Source organism: Opisthocomus hoazin, chromosome 7, assembly GCF_030867145.1.
Source record: "Opisthocomus hoazin isolate bOpiHoa1 chromosome 7, bOpiHoa1.hap1, whole genome shotgun sequence".
NCBI lineage: Eukaryota > Metazoa > Chordata > Aves > Opisthocomiformes > Opisthocomidae > Opisthocomus > Opisthocomus hoazin.
Genome location: NC_134420.1, coordinates 60189694 through 60210209, shown reverse-complemented (window position 1 = coordinate 60210209; position 20516 = coordinate 60189694). Strand labels below are relative to the sequence as shown.

General features: G+C 44.6%; 1 protein-coding gene across 4 annotated transcripts in view; it reads left to right on the top strand.

Annotated features, from left to right (window-relative positions):
* BCL11B (BCL11 transcription factor B) overlaps nucleotides 1-20516 on the top strand; it is a 96125-nt gene that overhangs the window by 38422 nt on the left and 37187 nt on the right. For 2 of the 4 annotated variants that reach the window (XM_075426409.1, XM_075426410.1), the window contains exon 3: nucleotides 4002-4217. The exons of the other annotated variants lie outside the window; for them this stretch is intronic. In XM_075426409.1, the coding sequence (XP_075282524.1) occupies nucleotides 4002-4217 (216 nt within the window). The remainder of the gene's footprint in view (nucleotides 1-4001; nucleotides 4218-20516) is intronic. 4 annotated transcript variants of the gene reach the window in all.

The window sequence follows — 20516 nt, the reverse complement described above, 5'->3', positions numbered from 1 at the left end:
CATTTCCATCTTCTGGGGTCATGTCCAATTTACCTTATTCTCTTCTTTGCAAGTTTAAAAATAGCAGAGAGCAAAAAAATTACTCTTAGCAGTGCCTGGGAGTCAACATAACCTGTGAGCTACTGCCATGTACAGGCACTGAGCGTATGCCGAGCCTGTTTGAAGCATAAGGACAAAACCCTCCTTTACCATCAGCAATGCAGATCTTTTATTTACACAGTGACAGACCCTGTGCATGTTTCACACTCATGCTACTTGCAAAATTCCCCTTCACATCCGTGCAGAATGAATGCAGAATATATAATTGAGATCTGCAGTGCAGGTGAGTGATTTCCCAGTGCTGACCCAAGAGGAAAACTGAACCTCACACATCGTGTCAGCCATGTCCGAGCCCCACGGAGCTGTATGTGTGTGCCCGCTTGATCCAGCCAGATCGGAGTTTTGCCCCTAAGGCTGCAGTTGCAGTTCTTGAGGTCTGCCTTCCCTTAGTGCTGGTTGTGGCTGTGCCCTTTGTGGCAGTCAGGAGCGCACAGAAGTGTTTTCTTTTTGAAACCTGTGTGCAACATGATGTGGTCGGTCAGCCATAGGGTTCTGGAGACTGGCTCCCCTCCCTCTCCTGGTGCTGTGTGGGTGGAGCAGAAAACTCTCAGCACCACCTTAGGATACTGTCTGTCTATCTATATATATCTGTCTATCTTTTTATCTATTTGTTCATTTTATGTTTGTCCATCACCTGTAGCAGTTAAATTGAAGAACAATAGAACCCCTGTCTTCATTTTCAGCCCTAAACAGGGCTTTTAAGGGGAAAAATCCCACGGAAGAGGAGCTGGAGAGGTAAAACATGGGCATGTTCCTAGCAAACACAAGCTGAGCGTTTCTGAGCACTACTGTTATTGTTTCTACAGCTGTGAAGAGGTATCACATACCTAACAGTGGAGCACTCTTTTATACCACGTCTTTCCTTGAGGCCAGTGGATATGATTTCCCGCTCCATGATTTGCCACTTGATCTGGTTCTGTAGGACTGTGCTGTTACCTGTGACAAAGAGGCAAGCCCTAAAGTGGTAGCAAAGAAGAGGAGGAATCACCTGGTTTCATGTTGCTTGTAGGGGCAGACTCAGCCTCCTGGTCTGGTAGCCCCGTGATCTCTGTCTCTTAGCGCTGGACTCAGAGTGGTGGTGGGACTCCCTGAGCATCTGCTGGAGTCTCTGCCCATTCTTCTGCTCTGTTACCAGTCTTTTCCCTTCTGATGCTAGGTTACACTTTTTAGATTTCTTCACGTATATATCAAAGGACAGAAGAAGACCTTCCGAGTGACACGTTCATTTCCATTCATTCACTGGCAACTGGTTCATATAGCCCTTCCCATAAATTTGTTAGGGACCTTGTTAAAGCGGATTGCTGGCTTGCCCCAGTGCCTCTGTTGGAAGACTCTTATGGGATCCCTTTGCCCAGATGGTTAGAAACCTCCTATTTGAAACCTTAATTTCCTTTCCACGCTACAGGAAACAGCGGATAAGAGCAGGGAGGGCTTCCCTGTACCCACTTGGTAGAGCTCTTAGCAGCTTCTCAGACGCCTCAAGGCTGTGCAGATTGTATCAAATTCATTGTCAGTGGAAAGGTGGGACCCACCAGGGCTGGAGGAGAGGCTGTTGCTCTCAGGGTGGTGTTCCGTGTTAGGACCTACACATTAAAACCCCATGCGGTTTTGGCTGATAGTGCACTTGGTGGGCTTCACGCAGTTCCTCTGTGTGATGAGCCCCTTCAAAACCTGTAATATGGCGCCATGATGTGCAGAGGGTTGAGTGACGGCAGGACCTGCGCCCTTAGTCATGGTGGGGCCGTGGACATGTCTAGGTGTAGCTGCCCTGTGGCCCTACTCTGAATCCTGATTTCAAGCTCACAACTTTCCCAGCAAGGACGAGTGCCCAGGCAGCAAAACATAGCCCATGCTAGACTACTTATTTTTGTAATATTGGGAACATAAGATACAATTGTTAAGTCATTGGAGGGAATCTTTGTTACTCTTTGCTTGTTCCACAAAAAAACCAAATTTGTTATTCATCACACTGTTACAGTGCCAGTACAGTCACATATATATACACATAGAAATCCATGTCTGCCATCAGCTTCCACATGCCTGGTGCACAGTCCTGCCCAAAATGCAACGTAGGTACGATTTGGATAGTACTTACCGATGCCTGCTTGTGTAGTGCTTCCAGAGAGATCAAACAGTTACAAAAGCTAAGCATCTGAGCCCCCAAAATAAAAAATCCTTCCGCGTCCCACGAGCCACAGAGATGGCTTCTATTTAAAACCAGTCCTCACAAAAGAGCACAAATTTTATCCTAGATGCTTGAAGCTCAAGTATTTACACAGGGAATTTAGACTCTTCACTTGTGGTTTTGGCAAAAGCTTCACACAAATGTTTTGCACTGGTGGTCTCTTAGCCATTTAAGATAAACGACAAAATCAAATGCAGTCCTTGCAGACTGGAGCGCTGGATGCTGTGCCAAGGATGAAGTATCCCCGTTTGCCTCACATGTGTAGCTGTCAGATCAGCATGCAGGCCTCATTTCCGAATCGGGACTCTCGAGGTGGAGAGTCTTCCTTAGAAAATGTTGCTTTTCTAGGGTTGGAGGGAGCGGGGATAAATATTCCTCCTTGCTGCCGTGGTGTAGACTCCCTTAGAAAATGTTGCTTTTCTAGGGTTGGAGGGAGCGCGGATAAATATTCCTCCTTGCTGCCACGGTGTTTGCGTGTATCTGCAAGGTGCACACGCATGCACAGGCAGAATTGCCACCATTAATAAAAAAAGGAGCATTTGCCAGAAATTACCCCACAATTAACACACATATTTCCTGATCTAAATACAGGGGGAAACTGTGGTTTCTGATCTACCACTGTGCGGTAACTGTTGGCAAATGACAGCTTCTTAATGGCGACCACTCCACCACATATCTTCGTTTAGAAACTTCCCTTGATTAGTAGCTACCCTTTATTTAATAATTAAGTGGCAGGCATGGTTTTAAAAGAAGGGAGTGGGATTCTCAGTGGATGTAAAGCGGTGCCATTTGCTCAACTTCCCTTTAAACTCTCCTAATTTGCGCCAGCCAAAACCATGGCTCCTACCTGATTCTGCGTGTGTGTGTACGTTTGTGCGTATCTGTGTTTGTGCAGGTGTATATCGATATTTAAGACTTCTATCTTAGCTTTTTAAAGCCGTGGAGCTCAGTTTGAACTAGTGCCAGGAGGAGCGAGCATTTCCAGTGGAGCAGGAGAAAACTCTTAAATACAGCTTTGAAATGGCAGGTGATTCCTGGAGGGGTTAAAAATAAATAACACGGTTGGAGGTTACAATATCATCTTTTAGCTAGAAGGGAAAAGGTCGCTCCCTTCCTCGCAGGCACGATAGGGAAGCGGCCCTGCATAACCGGGGCACGCGAAATGCGCAGCCGGCTGCGGCTCAAGAGGGAAGGCGGCACAGTGGCCACCGACACTTCCTTCTGGGAGCCCGGCTCCTGGCACCTCTCTGAAGCCATCTGAGCTCTCAGTCACCACACTTTGTCCGGGCTGGTGTGTGGAGCCCGCTTCAGCGGTGGCTCGGCAGAAAGCCTGCCTGGTTTTGTGTCGGCTCAATGCATTGACACAGCCGTGAAACAATAATCCCCCTTTTGATTCGGTCCCTGAGCAAGCGCCGGTGGCGATGTCCGCCACCTCCGGCTCTGCTCCACGCCAGGGCCGGCTGTCCCTCCCTGCTTCGCCCCTCTCTGTGCCCGCTGCAGACCCCCCGCCCAGGCTCACGGGTCCCCAGGTCTCTTCTTGCTCGTCCCCTGCCCGGTGCGAGCCCCCAGCCTCAGCCAGACCCAGAGAGGGGCTCCGACCAAGCGTGCCGCGCGTTAGGCAGCCAGCCCCCGCCTCGCCTGTTACCCCTGATGATGCCTCCTCTGTCCCTTCAAACTTAGATCCGACTGACAGTTTTTTCTATTGTTTTTTCTCCAGGGCCGTCCAGGCCTGCAAACCTGCCGGGGGCTCCCATAGCTGCCTCCTCCCACCCTCACACATCCGTGATCACGTCACCTCTCCGCGCACTGGCCTCCCTCCCGCCCTGCCTTAGCCTGCCCTGCTGTGGTGCACGTGCAGTCTCAGTTGGCGGGACTCAGACTGAGATTCAGACTGAGACGTCAGGCACATTTGGATGTCATTGTCAGTTGTCAGGTAATAGAAACATTTTTTTTTTTTGTTGCTATCTGAAGGTCAGTAGTGCTGCCGAGTCATGCTGTCTTTGCTGTGGGAGAGCTGCATTCGCTGGGTTGCGTGGGGAAGGCAGAGCAAATGCCCTAAACCACCCCCCCCTCCCCTTCCTCCTTCCCCCTCCACCGTGGCGGAGGATGGGGAGTGGGAACGGAGGATGGGGAGCGGGAATGGGCTGGCGACTCCCTCCATTTCCCCATCCCTCCCCTCCTGCCTGCCCACTTTCAGCTGTCACCAGCGGCCGCTGCCGGGCCATTTGTACCACGTTGTGAACAAATGTCTGAGACTCCTCACAGAATGCTATACCCTGGTATCAAGATTTCATCTCTCTGGGCTGTTTATTTTAAGCTTAATTGGATAACATTTAACATCTGAGGTATTTTTTCCCCCCTCCTTTTTCTTCCTCCCCCCTCAATCACTCCTATTAAAGGCTCTCCTCCGCGTCCGTGTGCACGCAGGATGCATGTGCTCCATGCTGTTTTCTCCCCTGCTTTCAGAAAATGCTCCTTGGTAACTTGCCACACACCCCTCGCCTCTCCCCTGTCAGCTTTTCTTTTCCTTTATTCCTTTTGGATGCCTGACTTTTGTCGCCGCGAGGAGGGGAAAGTGATGTGGAAATGAGGGCGCACTGAGCTAGCCAAAGAGGACACGGGCATATTGTTGCCAGACCCCATCATTTCAGACCCAGTGATCTCTTTGAAATCAGTGGGTGTTTCTGAGCGTGGCTCAGTCGCAAGATTGGGTCTAGGATGAACTGCGGGCTGGAGAGGTGAAAATGGGGAGGGCTTAAAAGAAAATACAGCTGTGGCAAAATCCGCAAGTGTTTATGGAGTCTCACTGTGGTGGGCCAAACCCTGCAGCCCTCATTCACGCTAATGTGCATGGAGTTTTAACAGGGAGTTCCCAGAATGATGCGTGAGGACCAGAGGATTTAGAGAGACAGCAACGGCTGTCAAGCCTTTGGGAAATGGCTTCTCTTGTGCCCCCGAAGCCCGCAAAACTTCGCTGTGCTCAGCATTTTCCTTCTGCAAGAAGTGGTACCACCTGCTGCAGCATGCTGTGTCCTGTGAGAATGTCCCTGTACATCGCTCATTGTGGTAATAAAGCGAGACAGAAAGTTTTGCAAGAAATTCAAATTTGCGTCTTGGAAACCCTGGGTCTTGAAAGATAAAATGTTCTCGCAGGAGGAGGCTGAGAGCACTCCACAGGCTCCTGTTTCGGCCCTGGGTGAAGCTCAGGGCGTGCGAGGAAGGCTCCTGTGCTGCCTGGGAGAGGCACTGGGCTTGCACGCCGCGCTGCCTGGTGCGGTGCAGTCAGCACGCCCGGGGGACCTGGTCAGGCTTCCTGTCCCAGTGCAGTCAGTCAGCATGCCTGGGGGATCTGGTCAGGCTTCCTATCCCAGCAGCCGTACGCAGCGTTGGGGGGAGGCTGTTTTAATCTGGCTCTGCTTTGTCGACCGCAGCAGGTTGACCAACTGGCCTGAGACGGGCATAGAGATGGGCTCTTCTGAACGATGAGTGTTGCGTCAGAAAGTCAGATAGCTCTCCTGCCTCCCCCCCGTCCCTCCTCCCCCTAACCAGTAAAGCAAACTGGAACTGATCTCATGTTTTGCTGTTCTCTCTCTTCACTGGTGCGGTATGCACGCAAGTGCCTTTGGTAGGCAGGTAGCTGTAACAGTGAACTGGATGCCCTGGTTCCCTGTTGCTTCCGATGCCAGCAGCTAGTGGGGAGGGAAGCAAGTATGACTAAAAATAGAAGAGGAAGGAAGGAATAACTTATTGAAGAACGTGGGAAGGCGAGGCTTTTGTACTTTACATACTTTGAGTTCTCACTTCGGAGTTGTGTGCCGTGAGTTTTCAGAATTGCCTGTTTGCTGGGAGAGCGATGCCAGCTCTGTGGAGAGAGAGACCTGTTATCATGGCTTCCTGTAATTACTGCTGCAGTCTGCGGCACTTAGAGAATAGGTTATATCAAAGTGCATGCTACATGTTTATGACAGTAGTTGGTCAAGTTCTGCTTGAAAGAAACACTTTCTTTCCTTGAAAAAGGAGATTATGTCTACTTAACCCTTTCTTAGTGCCCGTAGTATTCACTGCGTATGAGCCTGGGCATGGTTTAAACCCTGTGGCAAGGGTTAGAGGATCTTTCTAGTCCCTGAAATGTTTTGTGGAAATGAAAGAAAAGTGAGTTCTTTGTGTTGACTAATAATCTAGTGATGATCCCTGCATTGTGCCCTCTTTTTTGATATAGACATTTAGAACAGTCACTTGCTACAGCTTTAGAGATCTGCTTGTCTCTGACTTGGTTAGCCTTTTATTCTGTCAGCCCTGTTCTTGCTTCTGAGGAATTGTTTCCTCCTTTGAACAAAAGCCATCAACAGTTCCTGCCTCTCCTCCTCCTTCATCATTTCTTACCTTTCCTGTTTTTCAGCATTCATTTAATTCAGGACCTGGAGTTTTTCCATGCAGTTCTCAAGCAGGCTGTAACTCTGAAGGCTTGAAGTTGCAGGTACTCCCAAATCTCTGCTAGGCACACACAAATCGGGCCCTCTAGGGTCCCAGCAGTTTTGTGCTGAAGGATCTAAACTTCTGGCTGCCAGTGGGATTTGGGGTATGCACATCTGAAAACTGCATTTGGAAATCTCCGACCTAGATAAGAGCAGTCGCCCGGAATGCTGAGCAGCGTGCGGTCATGCACAGGGGGAGTCAGCCTGCCTCATCCAGAGCTGTTTGCGATCTTTAGAAAATGTGCTGCTGATAGTAGCTTCAATCTCAGTAAATGATGCTGGGAAGTCCGCTTGGGCATCCACTGTGTCGCTCGGCCGGTGCTGGACGTAGTCCCTTCTGTCTTTGTTCAATTCTTTGTGTTCAGGGCACCACAGGATGAGGAATTTGCAAGTAAAGGTCTATGTTTTTCCATGTAATTTAAAAAAAATATCTACCACTGGAACAATCTCTCTCTCGGTCTCTTTATTTATTTATTTTTCGCTTCAGAGGCTTCTGTCTGTTGAATTGGGTTCTCCCGTTTAAATGTTTTTAGTGCCTATTTAATTAGAAGTTGGAATAGAGTCATGAAATTCACAGGATTGTGTAGCTTGGATCTAAAATATAAATGGGCAAAGCATTCATTTTGCTTTACCCCTTGCCAGATTAGGGTGCTTTTTTGAGCCTGCTTTTTATTTCATTTCAATGAATTGCAACTGCTCAGAGTAACTGTAAAACACACACAGGTTTTTTTGCATAACAGAGACGTGCAAATGATTGTTGAGAGACGTAATTATGTAAGGAAAAGTATATGCCTGTATGCATGCACACATAGACTGCAGTGCTTTTTGTGGGGCTATTTTTTCACAATACATCTTCATAAGGCTCTTTTTATGGTGCTGATTTATTAATATTGTACATTAAGGCTTAAATTGTCAAAGCTGCCTAAGAGATTTGGATGCCCATTTCCCATTAAAGTTAACGAGAAATGAGCTTTGAAAATCTCAGCGCAGAAGTGAAGGGCACTTTACAGTGTGTTCACCAAAGAAAAAGTCCCTGCCCTGAAGATCCTACAGTGCAAAAGCCCCAGAAATGGAATTATAATCGGCGTAAGACAAAGTGGATTGTAATGGCACAGGTAATAATTCATCCCCTATGCCTGCATTCACCTGATCCAAAATCTTTGGACCTGGGCCCACGAGTGAGGATTTTATATACCTCCGTAAAGATAATTAAATCTGTCCAATACACATATATTCAGCTAACCAGCGAAACGGCTTCCTTCCCACATGCAGGCTGATGGAAGGAGGTGGAAAGCAATTACGATACTTAGTTGCATATATAAAAACAGCAAGTGGGCATGGACAGCAGTGATTAATGGACAGGGCTGTGAAGTTTAAGGTCTAAAATAGAGGAAGGCATGGGGCCATAGCTCAGGTGAGTGGAACAAGCTCCTGTTAATTTAAGGAATCAGCTGTATTAGTTATCAGGACACTCTGAAAATCACACAGTCATCTTGCAAAGTTAATATCAATTTACTTGACTATTGAAATTCTACTTACTGCATCATTTAACTGGTCTGGTGTTTTCTTGGCAAAGGTTAGGGTGACAGTAAAGATAAAAGAAGTACCTGTAAGTAAATAATAGGTTTTAAAAGAATACTTTTTCCTCCTTCAATTATATAATTTTATTCAATTTGTGTTGGTTTTATAACTTGAGTCAGAAAATAAAAAGAGCTAGATTAGACCACCCTGCTGTAAAAAGCTTGATGCAATTAATACGGTCTGTCCAGAAAGCAGTATTATTTCAAAAACTTTTATGTTAATGATATAGTATGCACTCGGCACATTTCTTACTAGAACAAGAAGCAAGCTTTTGTTCACTCCAGACTGGGTTTTATTAACACAGGAGCATCAATGGAAAACAAAACAGTAATCAGAGTGGAGAATGCAAACTCATCCAGCAAAAACCTCCTAACTCATCAAGTCCCAGGATGATGGCTGATATTCTCTACTCTTCATTTTTTGTTGAGTGGAATCTAAAAATTAAGACAGAAAAGTCCACTAAAACTTGGTTTCCAATCAGCATTGGGTGCTTTTTTGAGAGGAGAAAGAGTAACTGGGTATATGTGTAAGAGGGCAGACAAAGACCTGTAGTTTCCCCGAGATCCAATGTAAATGTATCCTTTCATTTTGCTGCATAAAGAACAGGTTTGCATAAAGTACTGGCTAACATTCAGGAGAGATGTCCTTATTAGTCATGGTTACACGTATTTATTTATTTTAGTGAAATATTTAATGCCAGTTATAGTAGAATTGACTTTGCAGACACTGCTTACAGAGTGCAGGGATGTGTGAGAGATGTATATGCTGAAAATGGTAATGAATCAGTCTGAGTGTATGCATCCATCTTTTCATCTGTCTATCAATCTATGTGTTCATCCGTCTATCCAAGTATTAAAATCATATGTGATCTGTCTGTCTATGCAGCTCTCTGTCTCACCAGATACTAAAATCAGATCCAAACTCAGAATAGATGGATCTGATCACAAACTGATTGTTTTTGACTGAATGGTGTGTTTGTCAAGAGGCAGCAAAGAGACCTTGATATTGTAAAGAGGCGGCGAAAATTAGGGTGCTGCATGGGGCAGCGGCGCTGGCAATTTGAGCGCTGCTGAGGCTTTGTTCTAGACAGACGCCCGATCACTACAACTTTGTAAGTCCTAATTATGTCAAGTTAGGAACCAGCAGGAGCAATAGCTATATTTAAAGGTGCTTTAAAGTGGATGTCTGCCATTTCCAGACATCCCAGGAAAAAAAAAAGCCCTTAATTGCAATATTACCGGGTGGAACTGAATCTGGTAGTCTCGGGACAAAAAGGTTCAAGGCAGTGTTTTCTGCAGTAAAGACAATGGCTCCAACATTGAGAGAGTTAACTCGATCGCATACCACTACGCTGAGCCCGAGAGTCTGAACTCTTCAAACGCTCCAAATGGAGAGCTAAATCAAAGAATCCTGTTTCAAATCCATCCAAGATGTTGCTGTTTTTCTCCTCTGACAGGAGAAGCATTTGGAAGTGCAGTTTCTTTCTTTTTTTATAGCTGTCTTAAAAAGGAGTTTGGATGTTTAGCACAGCTGGTGCTCATTACATTATGCACTATCAATAAAATAGCATGTGTAATTAATTTTTAATGCAGTGCTGTATGCAGCGCTTTAAAGCAGTTACTGTATGGGGAGAGCCGACACCGGTCACTGACATCAGAAATATTGAAATAGAGGGCTAGATTTTGCATTTTTAAAGGGTGTATGTGCGAGTGGGGGAAGGGTGATTCCCAGCAAGCAATTCTCTGACCACAATCAAATTTAAAAATATAGAAACAAGACAGATGAAGGTGATTTTATAATTTGCTTATTGGAATGAACGAATTTATTTCCTTTTAGAGGTTGCTGAGCGATGGCTGGGTTAGGAGTAGGTGACTTCAGAGTGTAGGTAAGCAGCAGGGGACCACGCAGCAACTGATCCATCATTGTTAAAGCACGAGCAGGCTTTGGTGGTATCAGGTGGGAGATGAGGTGAAAGGGGAGGCTGTGAGAAAGCAAAAGAAGGATGTCTCTGTTCTATTGCATTGAGCATTTTGTTTTTGCACAGCTCCTTTCTTGTGCCTTGTTGTTCCCATTAATAATAGGCCCCATTTTTCCCCCTTGATTCAGTAAATATCTGGGAGTATCAGTAGTTTGGAAAGGAGAGAGTAGCTTGGTTACAGAGAGGCACCACTGATGGCAAGTTGCCTGCTGCTCTGACAGGAGACCCAGACAACTCAGAGTCTTCCCTTTTCTTGGCGTTTGTGTGGTACTTTCCAGAAGACACCAGCGTAAATAAAGACTGCTTTAATGGGGCGCAGTAGGCAAGGTTTGGGCACCACCTTTGCTTTCAGTAGCCGTTAAGTCCAAAACCACCTCAGTTGTCCGAAGGAGGAGCAGACCTATTTTTGCAGTTGTAGCATGGTGCGTGTTTGTATTCATCAAAGGGAAAGGAATGGCTTTCGTGTTTCTGCAGCACAGTAACCACCAAGGCTGGTTTGCAGGATAGGACCAGCCTCTCCCTACTGCCGTTTCCTTCCCACTCTTTTCAGGGAGTTGAATGCCTCTTGGTGAACACTTCCTAAAAAGAGAAGAAATCAACTACAGGGAGAGAAGGAAGGAAGCAATCACCTACAAAGCAACAAAATTAGGGGTAGTGTTTGTCAGGTGCCTTGCCTTTTGGTTGGGCAATGCACCAGCTTTCTAAAAGCTGATTTTTTTTTTTAATACACATAGACGAGGCATAAGTGTTTGCAATTATTCTTTCTTTCTGTCAGTAAATTGCCATTCATTTGTATATAGCATATGCTAAACAGTTCACTTGTACAGCCTCACCTGGCATATTCAGGATGGAGTTTTCTCCTGCCCCTTCAGCAGTAGCTTTTTGTCATCACTTTTCTTCTCACTTTCTGTCAGATACGTGCGGATGTGTTTGTGTATCTGAGCCAGGAAGTGAATTGGGCCGTTCAGTTTGTGAGAACAGAGATAAATCTCTTGTGCACAAACATAACACTCAACGTCAAAGGAAGTAGGGCGAGTCATGGTGTATAGTGTAGGTAGTTGTGATGAGAACCGCTCTCTCACAAGCCAGAGTGGGAAAGGTGGAGGCAACAGTGAGGTGTTGCACATTTTGTAGTAAAAATGGCTTTATTTTATTTTTTTTAGAGGAATTGGATCACATATTCCTGGCGTGGCTCAGGTTTAGGCCAGAGAACTGCAAAAAAATTTGCCCATATCCCTCCAAAGCTGCCTAATTCAGAGGACCTGGGTTATTTTTCTTCTCTGAGTGCTTCATAAAAATAGATGAAAGGAAGAGTTCTGTGCTCAGATGGGACACTTGATGTTCAGAAAGGGATTTGTGTCAAGCATGCTGATGCACCTCGTGTGTGCCCCACTGGGGTCCAGTGTGCTGCGTGTTGGTCCTTCTTTCTGCTGAGCAGTAAACAGTTGAGCGACTGCTAGCAACATACGTTTTTATGCTGTTTGCTTTCTTCTGGACAAGCTTTTTCCAAGCATTTTTGCAGTATGTACAGAAATCTGTTAGGCTGGAGTATGGTATGTGCCTTTGCTATCTTTATTTCTCTCTTGTTTTTGTCTTAATCAAACCTCTTCTGTCGGTCCCTGTTCCAGCTAATGCAACTTGCCTTAGCACAAGCTGGGGAAGCCACGTTCAACGAGTCAGTAAAACATGGACTCAGAAGGACGCAGACAAAAATCCCACATAACGAGAGCTTACATTTTTTATGAATTCAGCTGTAAGAGTCAGAGGTCCTGGGACTTCTGGAATGAGGTTAATGCAGGCACTAAGCAAGGCGGTGGGGAGACACAGGCGCTGGAATCATGCCACAGAATGGTGCTTTCTAAATTACTGTCTTTGCTATTAACAGGAAGAATCACTGGTTAGAGAGAGGCCAGCTTGCACAACATACCTGAAGCTTTTGTGCTTGTTTAAATGTCACTTGGCTATTTGGAGCCAAATGTAAATGCATTATTTTCAGTACATCCCCTGGCAATGCGAGGGGAGCGTTCTATCCTTTCTGTGTGTCAGACTGTCTCCTTACATGTCCTATATTGACCTAGATTACTTCATGTGAGACCCACATCTAAACCTGATCCTTATGTCTCTTCCATGGCTGCATGATGAGCGTGGTGCTTCCAGGATGTGCTGTACCATGCCAGCAGTCCACTGAGGGATGGGTTAGGGACTGCCTAGGGATGCTTAGCTGAGCATCTTTCAGCGAGGTGTCTTCTGACTTCAGTGGCGTTGTACTGTTATGCCAGCTGTGAACATAGTCTGTGGAATTCAGGGAAATACAGAGATTTAAGTAAGAATCAGAATAGTGTTAGGAAATATGTACCATTTAGAACTGTCCATGGCAGTCAGGGTGAAAAATAAAAATTCATGGAACCTTGTAAGACCTCAGCATAGCACCAGCACCCTTTGCCTGCGAGGGAACTATTTTTTTCAGTTTGCATCTTCTAATAGAGATTTGGGTGATTTTCTCCTCTCCTCTGGTTGAACAGGGAGAGAGTGAGACAGGCTTATAATACAAAGTCTGTCTAAAAATTAGGTCTGAGTGTTTACGGACTGATGAATCAAAATCCTTTATAAAAATGTGTGAACTGTTGATTAAATTGGGAATAGAATCAATATGGTTTTGCCTATGGTGAGGACAAGATTAGTGAGTAACTTGACCTTTCTGCAAAACCTCAATAATAATAATAATAATAATAATAATAATAATAATGATGATGATGATGATGATGATGATGATAGTAATAATAATAATTCCTTTCTCTATTTTTCCTGGTTTCTCCTTAAACTGAACTACTACCTCCATTCTAAATTCGAGGTAGAATCTGGAAAACTCTGTAGCCTATTGAAGCCAAACACTTCATTATTATCAATAGATACATAGACTAGTTGTAAATGAATCCTGTGATATTGCTGTAAATTCCCTCCCAATTTCTTTCATGCTTTCTCTGCACATTTTCCACGAGGAGCAGTGTGAGAGCTGCAGTGGTGCCTGCCCCTGCCTCCACACCACTGTCAATGTTCATTAGTGCAGCTGAGCACACTCATAAATGTCTGAGCTCTTCGCACATTTAGAGCCCTCTAGCCAGCAAATCTCCCCTGCTGCTCTCCCCTTTTTGAGGAAAAAAACAGTGGTCAAGGTTTGAGGTGGGCACTTGAGGTTTAATTTTAATTCTGTGGCCCGGTATCATCCAGAGCTGTAAGGAAAAGTAAGGGCATGTGGGAGACAGTACCACCACTGCCTTAATTAATTTATTCCTTGCCCTTTTCTGCTAAGTTTGCCAGGCCATGTCTTGTGATTATAAACTAAGATTTCTTAAATTTGTTTTCTCCTTAATAGGTAAAGATGAGTGAATGTTGTTTCTCACTTTCTCCTCACTCTTTCTTCACAGATGTCTTTGCTCTCTGGGGCTATGTGACTTCTGGGAGGTATTACCCAGGGAATTTCATTGTCCCATGGTTAGATTTGCCCCTCTGCCTGACAGCACTGGGCTCTATTCTCCCTCCCAGCAAGTCCCAGTGAGTCACCATCCTGCTTGCTGGGCTATCTGGTGGGAACAGGGTGCTCTGTCCGTGGCCACCCTGACCATGGAGCTTCTCCCCATCTGCACCTTTCCCTTCCCCTGCTCCACCCTAAACATTCATACTTCTTTCTTTTTTTAATATACCATTTCAACTTTGCCATCAGATAGGTCCTTCATTCATTGCTGTTGCTGCCAGTGGTCTCTGCAGTAATAATTACAGCATTTTTTTCTAAAAACCAAGTCCAAAGTGAATTTGCTGGGTTTTGTGCAGTTTTTTTTTAAACTTTGCATTTTTTTAAATGGAAATGACTGCTGAAAGTAAACACGGCTTGCCACATACAGACTTATTGGGCCAGCCTGAATTTCCTTAATAATCTGGAGTATGTGTGTCGTGTGTTTTTCTCCCCCTTAAACCTTGGAATAAGAGTGCTGTCTCTTTAAATCCTAACTCAAACTTTACTGGCGATTTTACAGAGCCTGGTTTCATTTATAGTGGAGCCAGACTTGCTGTGTGAGAGCCGTCCGCATGCTGGAATTAGTCTTAAGCTCGCTTCTGTGGCGTTGCCAAATTCCATGTTTGTGTTTTATTTAGAATTCTTTTCACGGCCAGTCGAATCTGTTCAGGCACACATAGGCAGTGTTGCGCCCCATGGAGAAAATAAGCAAGTTTGCATTTTCTTTGGCATAGGCCATGGCCACAAAAGACTGCGGTCTAAAAAAACATTTTTTAAAAGCTATTTTAACCCATAACAGATGTATAAAGTAGGCACACACATGCCAGCTTCCTTAGTTTTAATTAAAAAATAATTATGGCTTTAATAGGATGCTAGTGACAAATTTGGATGAATGGTGGGTGACATTATCTCAAGGCTTGCTTCAACTTATAAATTAGTGCATTTCACTTGGCCAGTGGTACAGATGAAATTAAACAAAGAAACAGATTAATATTTCTAAAAGTTACATTGAACCAAATGAAAAATCAAATCAAATAAAAAACCAAGGCCCCTTCCTCCCTCTCTCGCTCAGATTCCTGTTTGCATGAGATCACAGAACATGGAGGAAAGGTTATTTTCCCTGGCTGATAAACGATCTGGCCAACGATAAGCTGGGCTTAGCATTGCAAGGTACCTGTCCTTTTTGTAATTTCACGTCGGTAGCCACGTCTCCAAATTATTGTGATTAATGTCAGCAGGCGCTTCTATTTATAACCACATCTAACTAGCTAACACAGTACCTCCGAGCCAGGAAATCTTAAATATAAAACCATCCCTATGTGCTGCATGTTGCAATGGTTCTCTCTCCATACCTCAGCTACCTGGCTGCCTTTTGGGCTGCGATGTTGGCTGTGATTCTTCACATCTTTAGGCTATTTTCAATTTGGGGCTTTTAAGGCTCACCAGAACTGGGCTAGATGCACAGCCTTGCACAAGTAACAACAGTTTATATTTATGAAGAAATAAACAAAGGAGTAATAAACATGTAATGAGCTAACCCCAGATGGTATCTCTGCTGTTATTACAGTTAGGTGTATGTGGAGCTGCAGAAGGGAGAGGGAAGGATCAGCATGGGAGGCTGTGCCTGTCGAAGGAGGTCTGACGGGTTCACTGGGAAAAGTGTCTTCCTCCTTTCCACGCAAGCCTGCATCCCACCCATGGGCACCCTGGATAGGTGCTGAGAGGAGAGGTGATAAAGCAGAACACGTTTTCACGACGTGCAGCAGAGCCACGTTTCCCCTGGACCTGCTCGTCTCACCCTGGCACCTTCCAGCAGCAAAGGCAGCGTCCCCAGCGTGGGACAGGGCTTTCTGGACGGGAGCAGATGATCGGCTTCATGATCTATGACACAGGCAGACAGGGATCCCTTTGTGTGTGGACGGCCAGACCCTGCTTGCCATTCTCAGACATATTCTTTCATGAAACCTCATCTGCTTAACATTTAGCCCCCCTTATAAAAGCCACCTGAAATGCTGCTGATAGGTGTAATCTAGATGGTGAGAGCTCGTCTTCACCTAGGTGTTGCTAGTTTTCTGTAGCAAACACGTTACATTGTTTCCTCATTAAACAATAAAAGCAGTTTTTTTGAAGAAGTTGAAGGAGAGATAGAGAAAGTGAGTGTCAGGTTCTTGGTGGGTAGCTGCGCACCTTCCCCTAGACCAGGCCAGATTTGTTGTGTGATCTACAGATGTTTTGCTACTAATTTCCATGCAAATATGGCAGTGTCCCCCACCTTGCCTGCTGAAAGCTGTCTGCCATGTTAGGCTGGGGAAACCCAGCAAGAGGAAGCTGCTTTGCTTGGTTCAAGCTAGTCCGCAGAATCTGAGCTCCTCGGGGTGATCCGCTTGATCCCTCGGGGAGAGCAGTGTCTCTCCTCGTGCGCAGGATGTCCTTTACCTGAAGCTGAACCAAGCCAGACTCTACATAAAGATAGGACTCTCAGGCTTTGTTTAACTGCAGTGAAAGAGAGAGAGATTTTCCTTTGTCAACTGAGTGAGGATTTCTGTGGTAACATTTCCCTGAGCTTAAATTCCTCATGAGTGAAAATGAAGTTCCAGCATTAAAAACATGAGTCACAGAGTGCAGATGAGAGTCTTTTTTGCATTCCTGGAATTTTTGGTAGGGAAACATTACATTCATGTTAATCCTTTCAATTATACCTCACTGCTAAAATAATCCGTGAGGCATTCTACAGTAGGGCCCTCTGCTATTTGGTTACAGTTGAGGCTTTGAAAATAGCACCTGAAAGCTTTTAGACTCCTGTGTATCAGTATCTTAATTTTCTTTTTATGTTACTGCATACAGGATGGTCTGGTGTCTTTTTTATTTACTCCTCAGGATTTTTTGTTTAATAAATAAGGCTAATTTGATTTGTTCTGATCTGTCTCAAGTATCTAATTGCTGCTGTAGAGAATGATTAATGTCCAGTTGAAAAGATTCCACATCTATAAATGAGAATTGAAAGCAGATGTTAGTTTGATGAAAGTGTGCTGCCCATTCCTTGTCTGCACTGGCTCAGAGAGCAGGCTGCAGAGATATCACTGCCTGTCAAAAGAGAGCTGTTAGATGCCAAATACAGTTCAGAGTCACACACCTATCACGAGCTGAGCGAACAGTTAACAAATAATGTGTCCTAGGCAGTTTTTTTTCTCTGCTTGTGAAATATCTCTACAAAGGACAGTGTTATCCTCAAATTGTCAGAAGTACTTGACAAACTCCAGTTCGGGAGAATGCATTGTGAACTGATTACAACCAAGACTTTGTCTCTCAGTTTTTACTCTGGGAGCAGTGTTGGTATGTTGTGTGAGGGCAGGCAAGTTCAATTTCCAGTGCTATTGCATGTGCAGTGCTGATTCTGAGGTTAATTCGACCCACAAAAAACCCCACTGAAGCTGGTACTATTGTCTTTGATCTTTGTGGACTGGCTAGGTGCTCAAGCATGTCTGGCAAGCCATTCCAGATGCTTTTCGGAGTTTGCTAGCTGGAGTTCACACAGATCTGTGGAGAGCAGACAGTAAAAGGAGTGAAAGACTGAATGGCCTGGGCACAAAATCGGTTTTTGTAGCGTCCAGCCAACTTGGATGTACACCTGCACACCATAAACGCAACAGCTTTTTAGAAGAAAGCAGGTACAAACAGGATCTTTTCGCGTGGGCTCTGCAGCTTAGAAGTGCATGGTGCTTTACAGTCCTTTCACAAGTGGTGCTCTCTTGGCCCGTCGGAGGACGCCTTCCCAGGCAGTGTGCAACAGCAGGTTAGCGGCCAGTGCCTGTCAGAGCGGAGGAGGAGAACTTTTGGCCAAGGGCAGGCATTTCTGATAATGGCAGCAGGACTGTCAGTGTTTCCAAAAAACAGAGCATGCTGCTCGCTTTTTAAAGCCTCTTTTAAAAATTTTTCCTGTACTTTTAAAATGTTCATCAGTATTACTGTCGACAAAAGAGAAAAACATCTCAACAGATTTAGTTGCTTTGTGTTTTTTTCTGAAATAGCCTTTGCATTTTTATTTTTTTAAAATTGCTATTCAGGTAATGTCTGTGACTATAAAACTATTTCACAGATGGACAGACTAAGATGTAAAGACCAACACAAATCTTCCTTGCTGTCTGTAAATCAGGCTGACTTGGGATGTGTGTATTACAGGACAGAGAGGGAAAGGGAGAGAGAAGGGGAGATATAGGATAAAAGGGACAGAGAAAGGACTTGGAGTCATGGAGAAGGATAGGTACTGGCATCCCAGAGCTCCTGCTATGTCAGCTTCTGTACTGTAGTCGTGTCAAAATTACAGCAAAGAAGAGTACTTCCAATGGGTCCTTCCGTTTCTCTAGTACCTGAACAGGACCCTACATACAGCAGGTAGGTCAGAACAGAAGAGAGACTGGTTTGACATACAGCTTGCTTTTCCATTTTGGATGTAAAAATAATGACATTATTTTAAAAAATAATTATTTCTTAAAGTCCTTGGTTTTTGTTTTGTTTGTACTGAACCGAGCAGCAAGACTTTCTCAGTTAAGGTAACTACACTTTACTGGGGTGAAACCTGGCCTTTTAGATTGTTTCTGATGATTTTTCCTGACCTGTATCTGCCTGACTGTGCTATAATGTCAACAATTCCCAACTGACATACCTCACAAAGTGACTGGAAATCTGAAAATGGACCAAAATAAAGTAAATGGCATTTTTTTTCCTTGTCAGGTCATACTTTAAAGTTATTGAAAAACAAAACCTTCTTTTTGTCTTCCTTTACTTCTCTTTCTTTCTCCACTCTCTTCTTAGCTTTCTTTTCTTGTAGGGAAGAAATGTAACTGATGCACACACGACTGTCCTAAATTAAGCTGGTGTGATACTCCTGTGGCTGATATTCTTACTGCTCAGCCTGTGGTGCACGGTAAACTTCATTTCTGTGGAGGAGAGTCAGGACTGAAGTCAAGACACGGAGCACAGCTTACAGCGCAGTCAGCAAAATATGTTGCAGTTTCTTTTGGTGTAGTCTTCTGACTGGTTGTTCCTACCTCCTTATGCGGGGTAGGAGAAAACATCCTTGAGAAAATGTGTAAAGAAAGCTATCCTTTATAACGTGGTGGCTTTCCTCAGTGCAATGAACCCAGCCTGCCGAATGAGCTGCAAATGTGTAATTTTTGCAGGACAGGGCTTGTCCGCAGTATTTTATTGTTTCTGGATGTGGTCACTCGAGCAAGTACACATGTGCTATGAGTCAGTACTGGTTTGCTCTGGCTGCTTCTTAGCAGGTTTTCCTATGAATAAAGGTGTGCCTGGCCCTGAGCAAATTGTGGAACTCCCTTGTGTTGGCAGCAGGAAGGTGTAAAGGGCTTGGGAACTTCATGTGGAGCACATAGCTCAACGCACATCAGAGCCTCAGCATCAGGAATCTCATATTTGCTCTGCATGGGCAGATACTCCGTTGGCCTTACACAACTGAGGGCATGGCTGTAAGTTTTAATCATGCGTCTAAAATCAAAGGAGAACAACGCACAGGGGAGCGTTCATTGGAAAAGGCAGCTTTAGGAGACCAAAAACAGGCTCTCTTTTCGGCTGGGAGAAAAGAAAGCATTCCTGTTCAGGGGTCCCCAGAGCACTCCTGTTCAGGGATCCCCAGTGATATCAATGAAAGGACCCTGTATCTGGCTAAAAAAGGAAAATCCAGATTGAAAAATATTGTGAGCGGTTTTGAGAATTTGTTGCATGCTTTTATTGCTATCCAGTGAAAAGTAATTAGTAAGACAAGGAGATTCTTGTATCTCATGCCCTATTCCCTACAGTTTGGGAAATCTAAATCCAAGCCTTGTTTCTCCATTGAATTTTCCCTGTGATCTTGGAAGAGTCCCTTCATTTCTCCATGGAAAGTCTCCCACCAATTCAGTAAGGAATTCCAACTCCTCGTTCTCTGATGGGAGTATTATGAGGATAAAGATGTGAAAGTTTCTGAGGTGCTCAAATACCAAAGTAATAAAAAGCTACAGAAGTGTACAAAATCAGTGAGAATAATTCAGGCTAATTTTTGAGGAATTGTTTGTCCTGGGTCTTACTGAATGTGATGGAAATGAGACTGAGGGCCATTGATGTCTGTCCAATGGTTACTGTGTTTAAAATACTCAACAGTGCGTAACAGGTACTGCTGTTACTCCTCTCTGTGAAAGCAGTGGATCAGATTGTGCTCTCAGGTACAGCAGCTCAAGACCATTGCAAATTAAGCCATTGGAAGCCAATGGGGTTGCACATTTGTAACAGAGATCAGAATTTGTCTTGGCCTGGTGTGGTGCTCTGTGTGTTAATTCTTGAATCTAAACCTGGAAGAAATGGCTTTTTTATTGCAGCAGTGCTTGAAGAGACCCCAGGAAAGTAAGGTGTAAATATTAGAGGCTGCCAACAGCTAGTGGCAGTTTCAGCCTAATAAACTGGAAGTAAATAACTTGGTGATTAGCTGGAATTGGCAGGCCACTTAAACACAGTGCTGACTGGGTACATGGTTTTCCCTGTTCACACCTTGATACTATGCAACAGCACAGATAGATGCCTGGAAGACACATGAGCCTCGGCAGAACTTGTTCTGAATCTACCTTGACACTTCTATTTGTGAATAATCTTAATGATAGCAATAACAAAAACAACAACAATATGTACTTAGCTAGA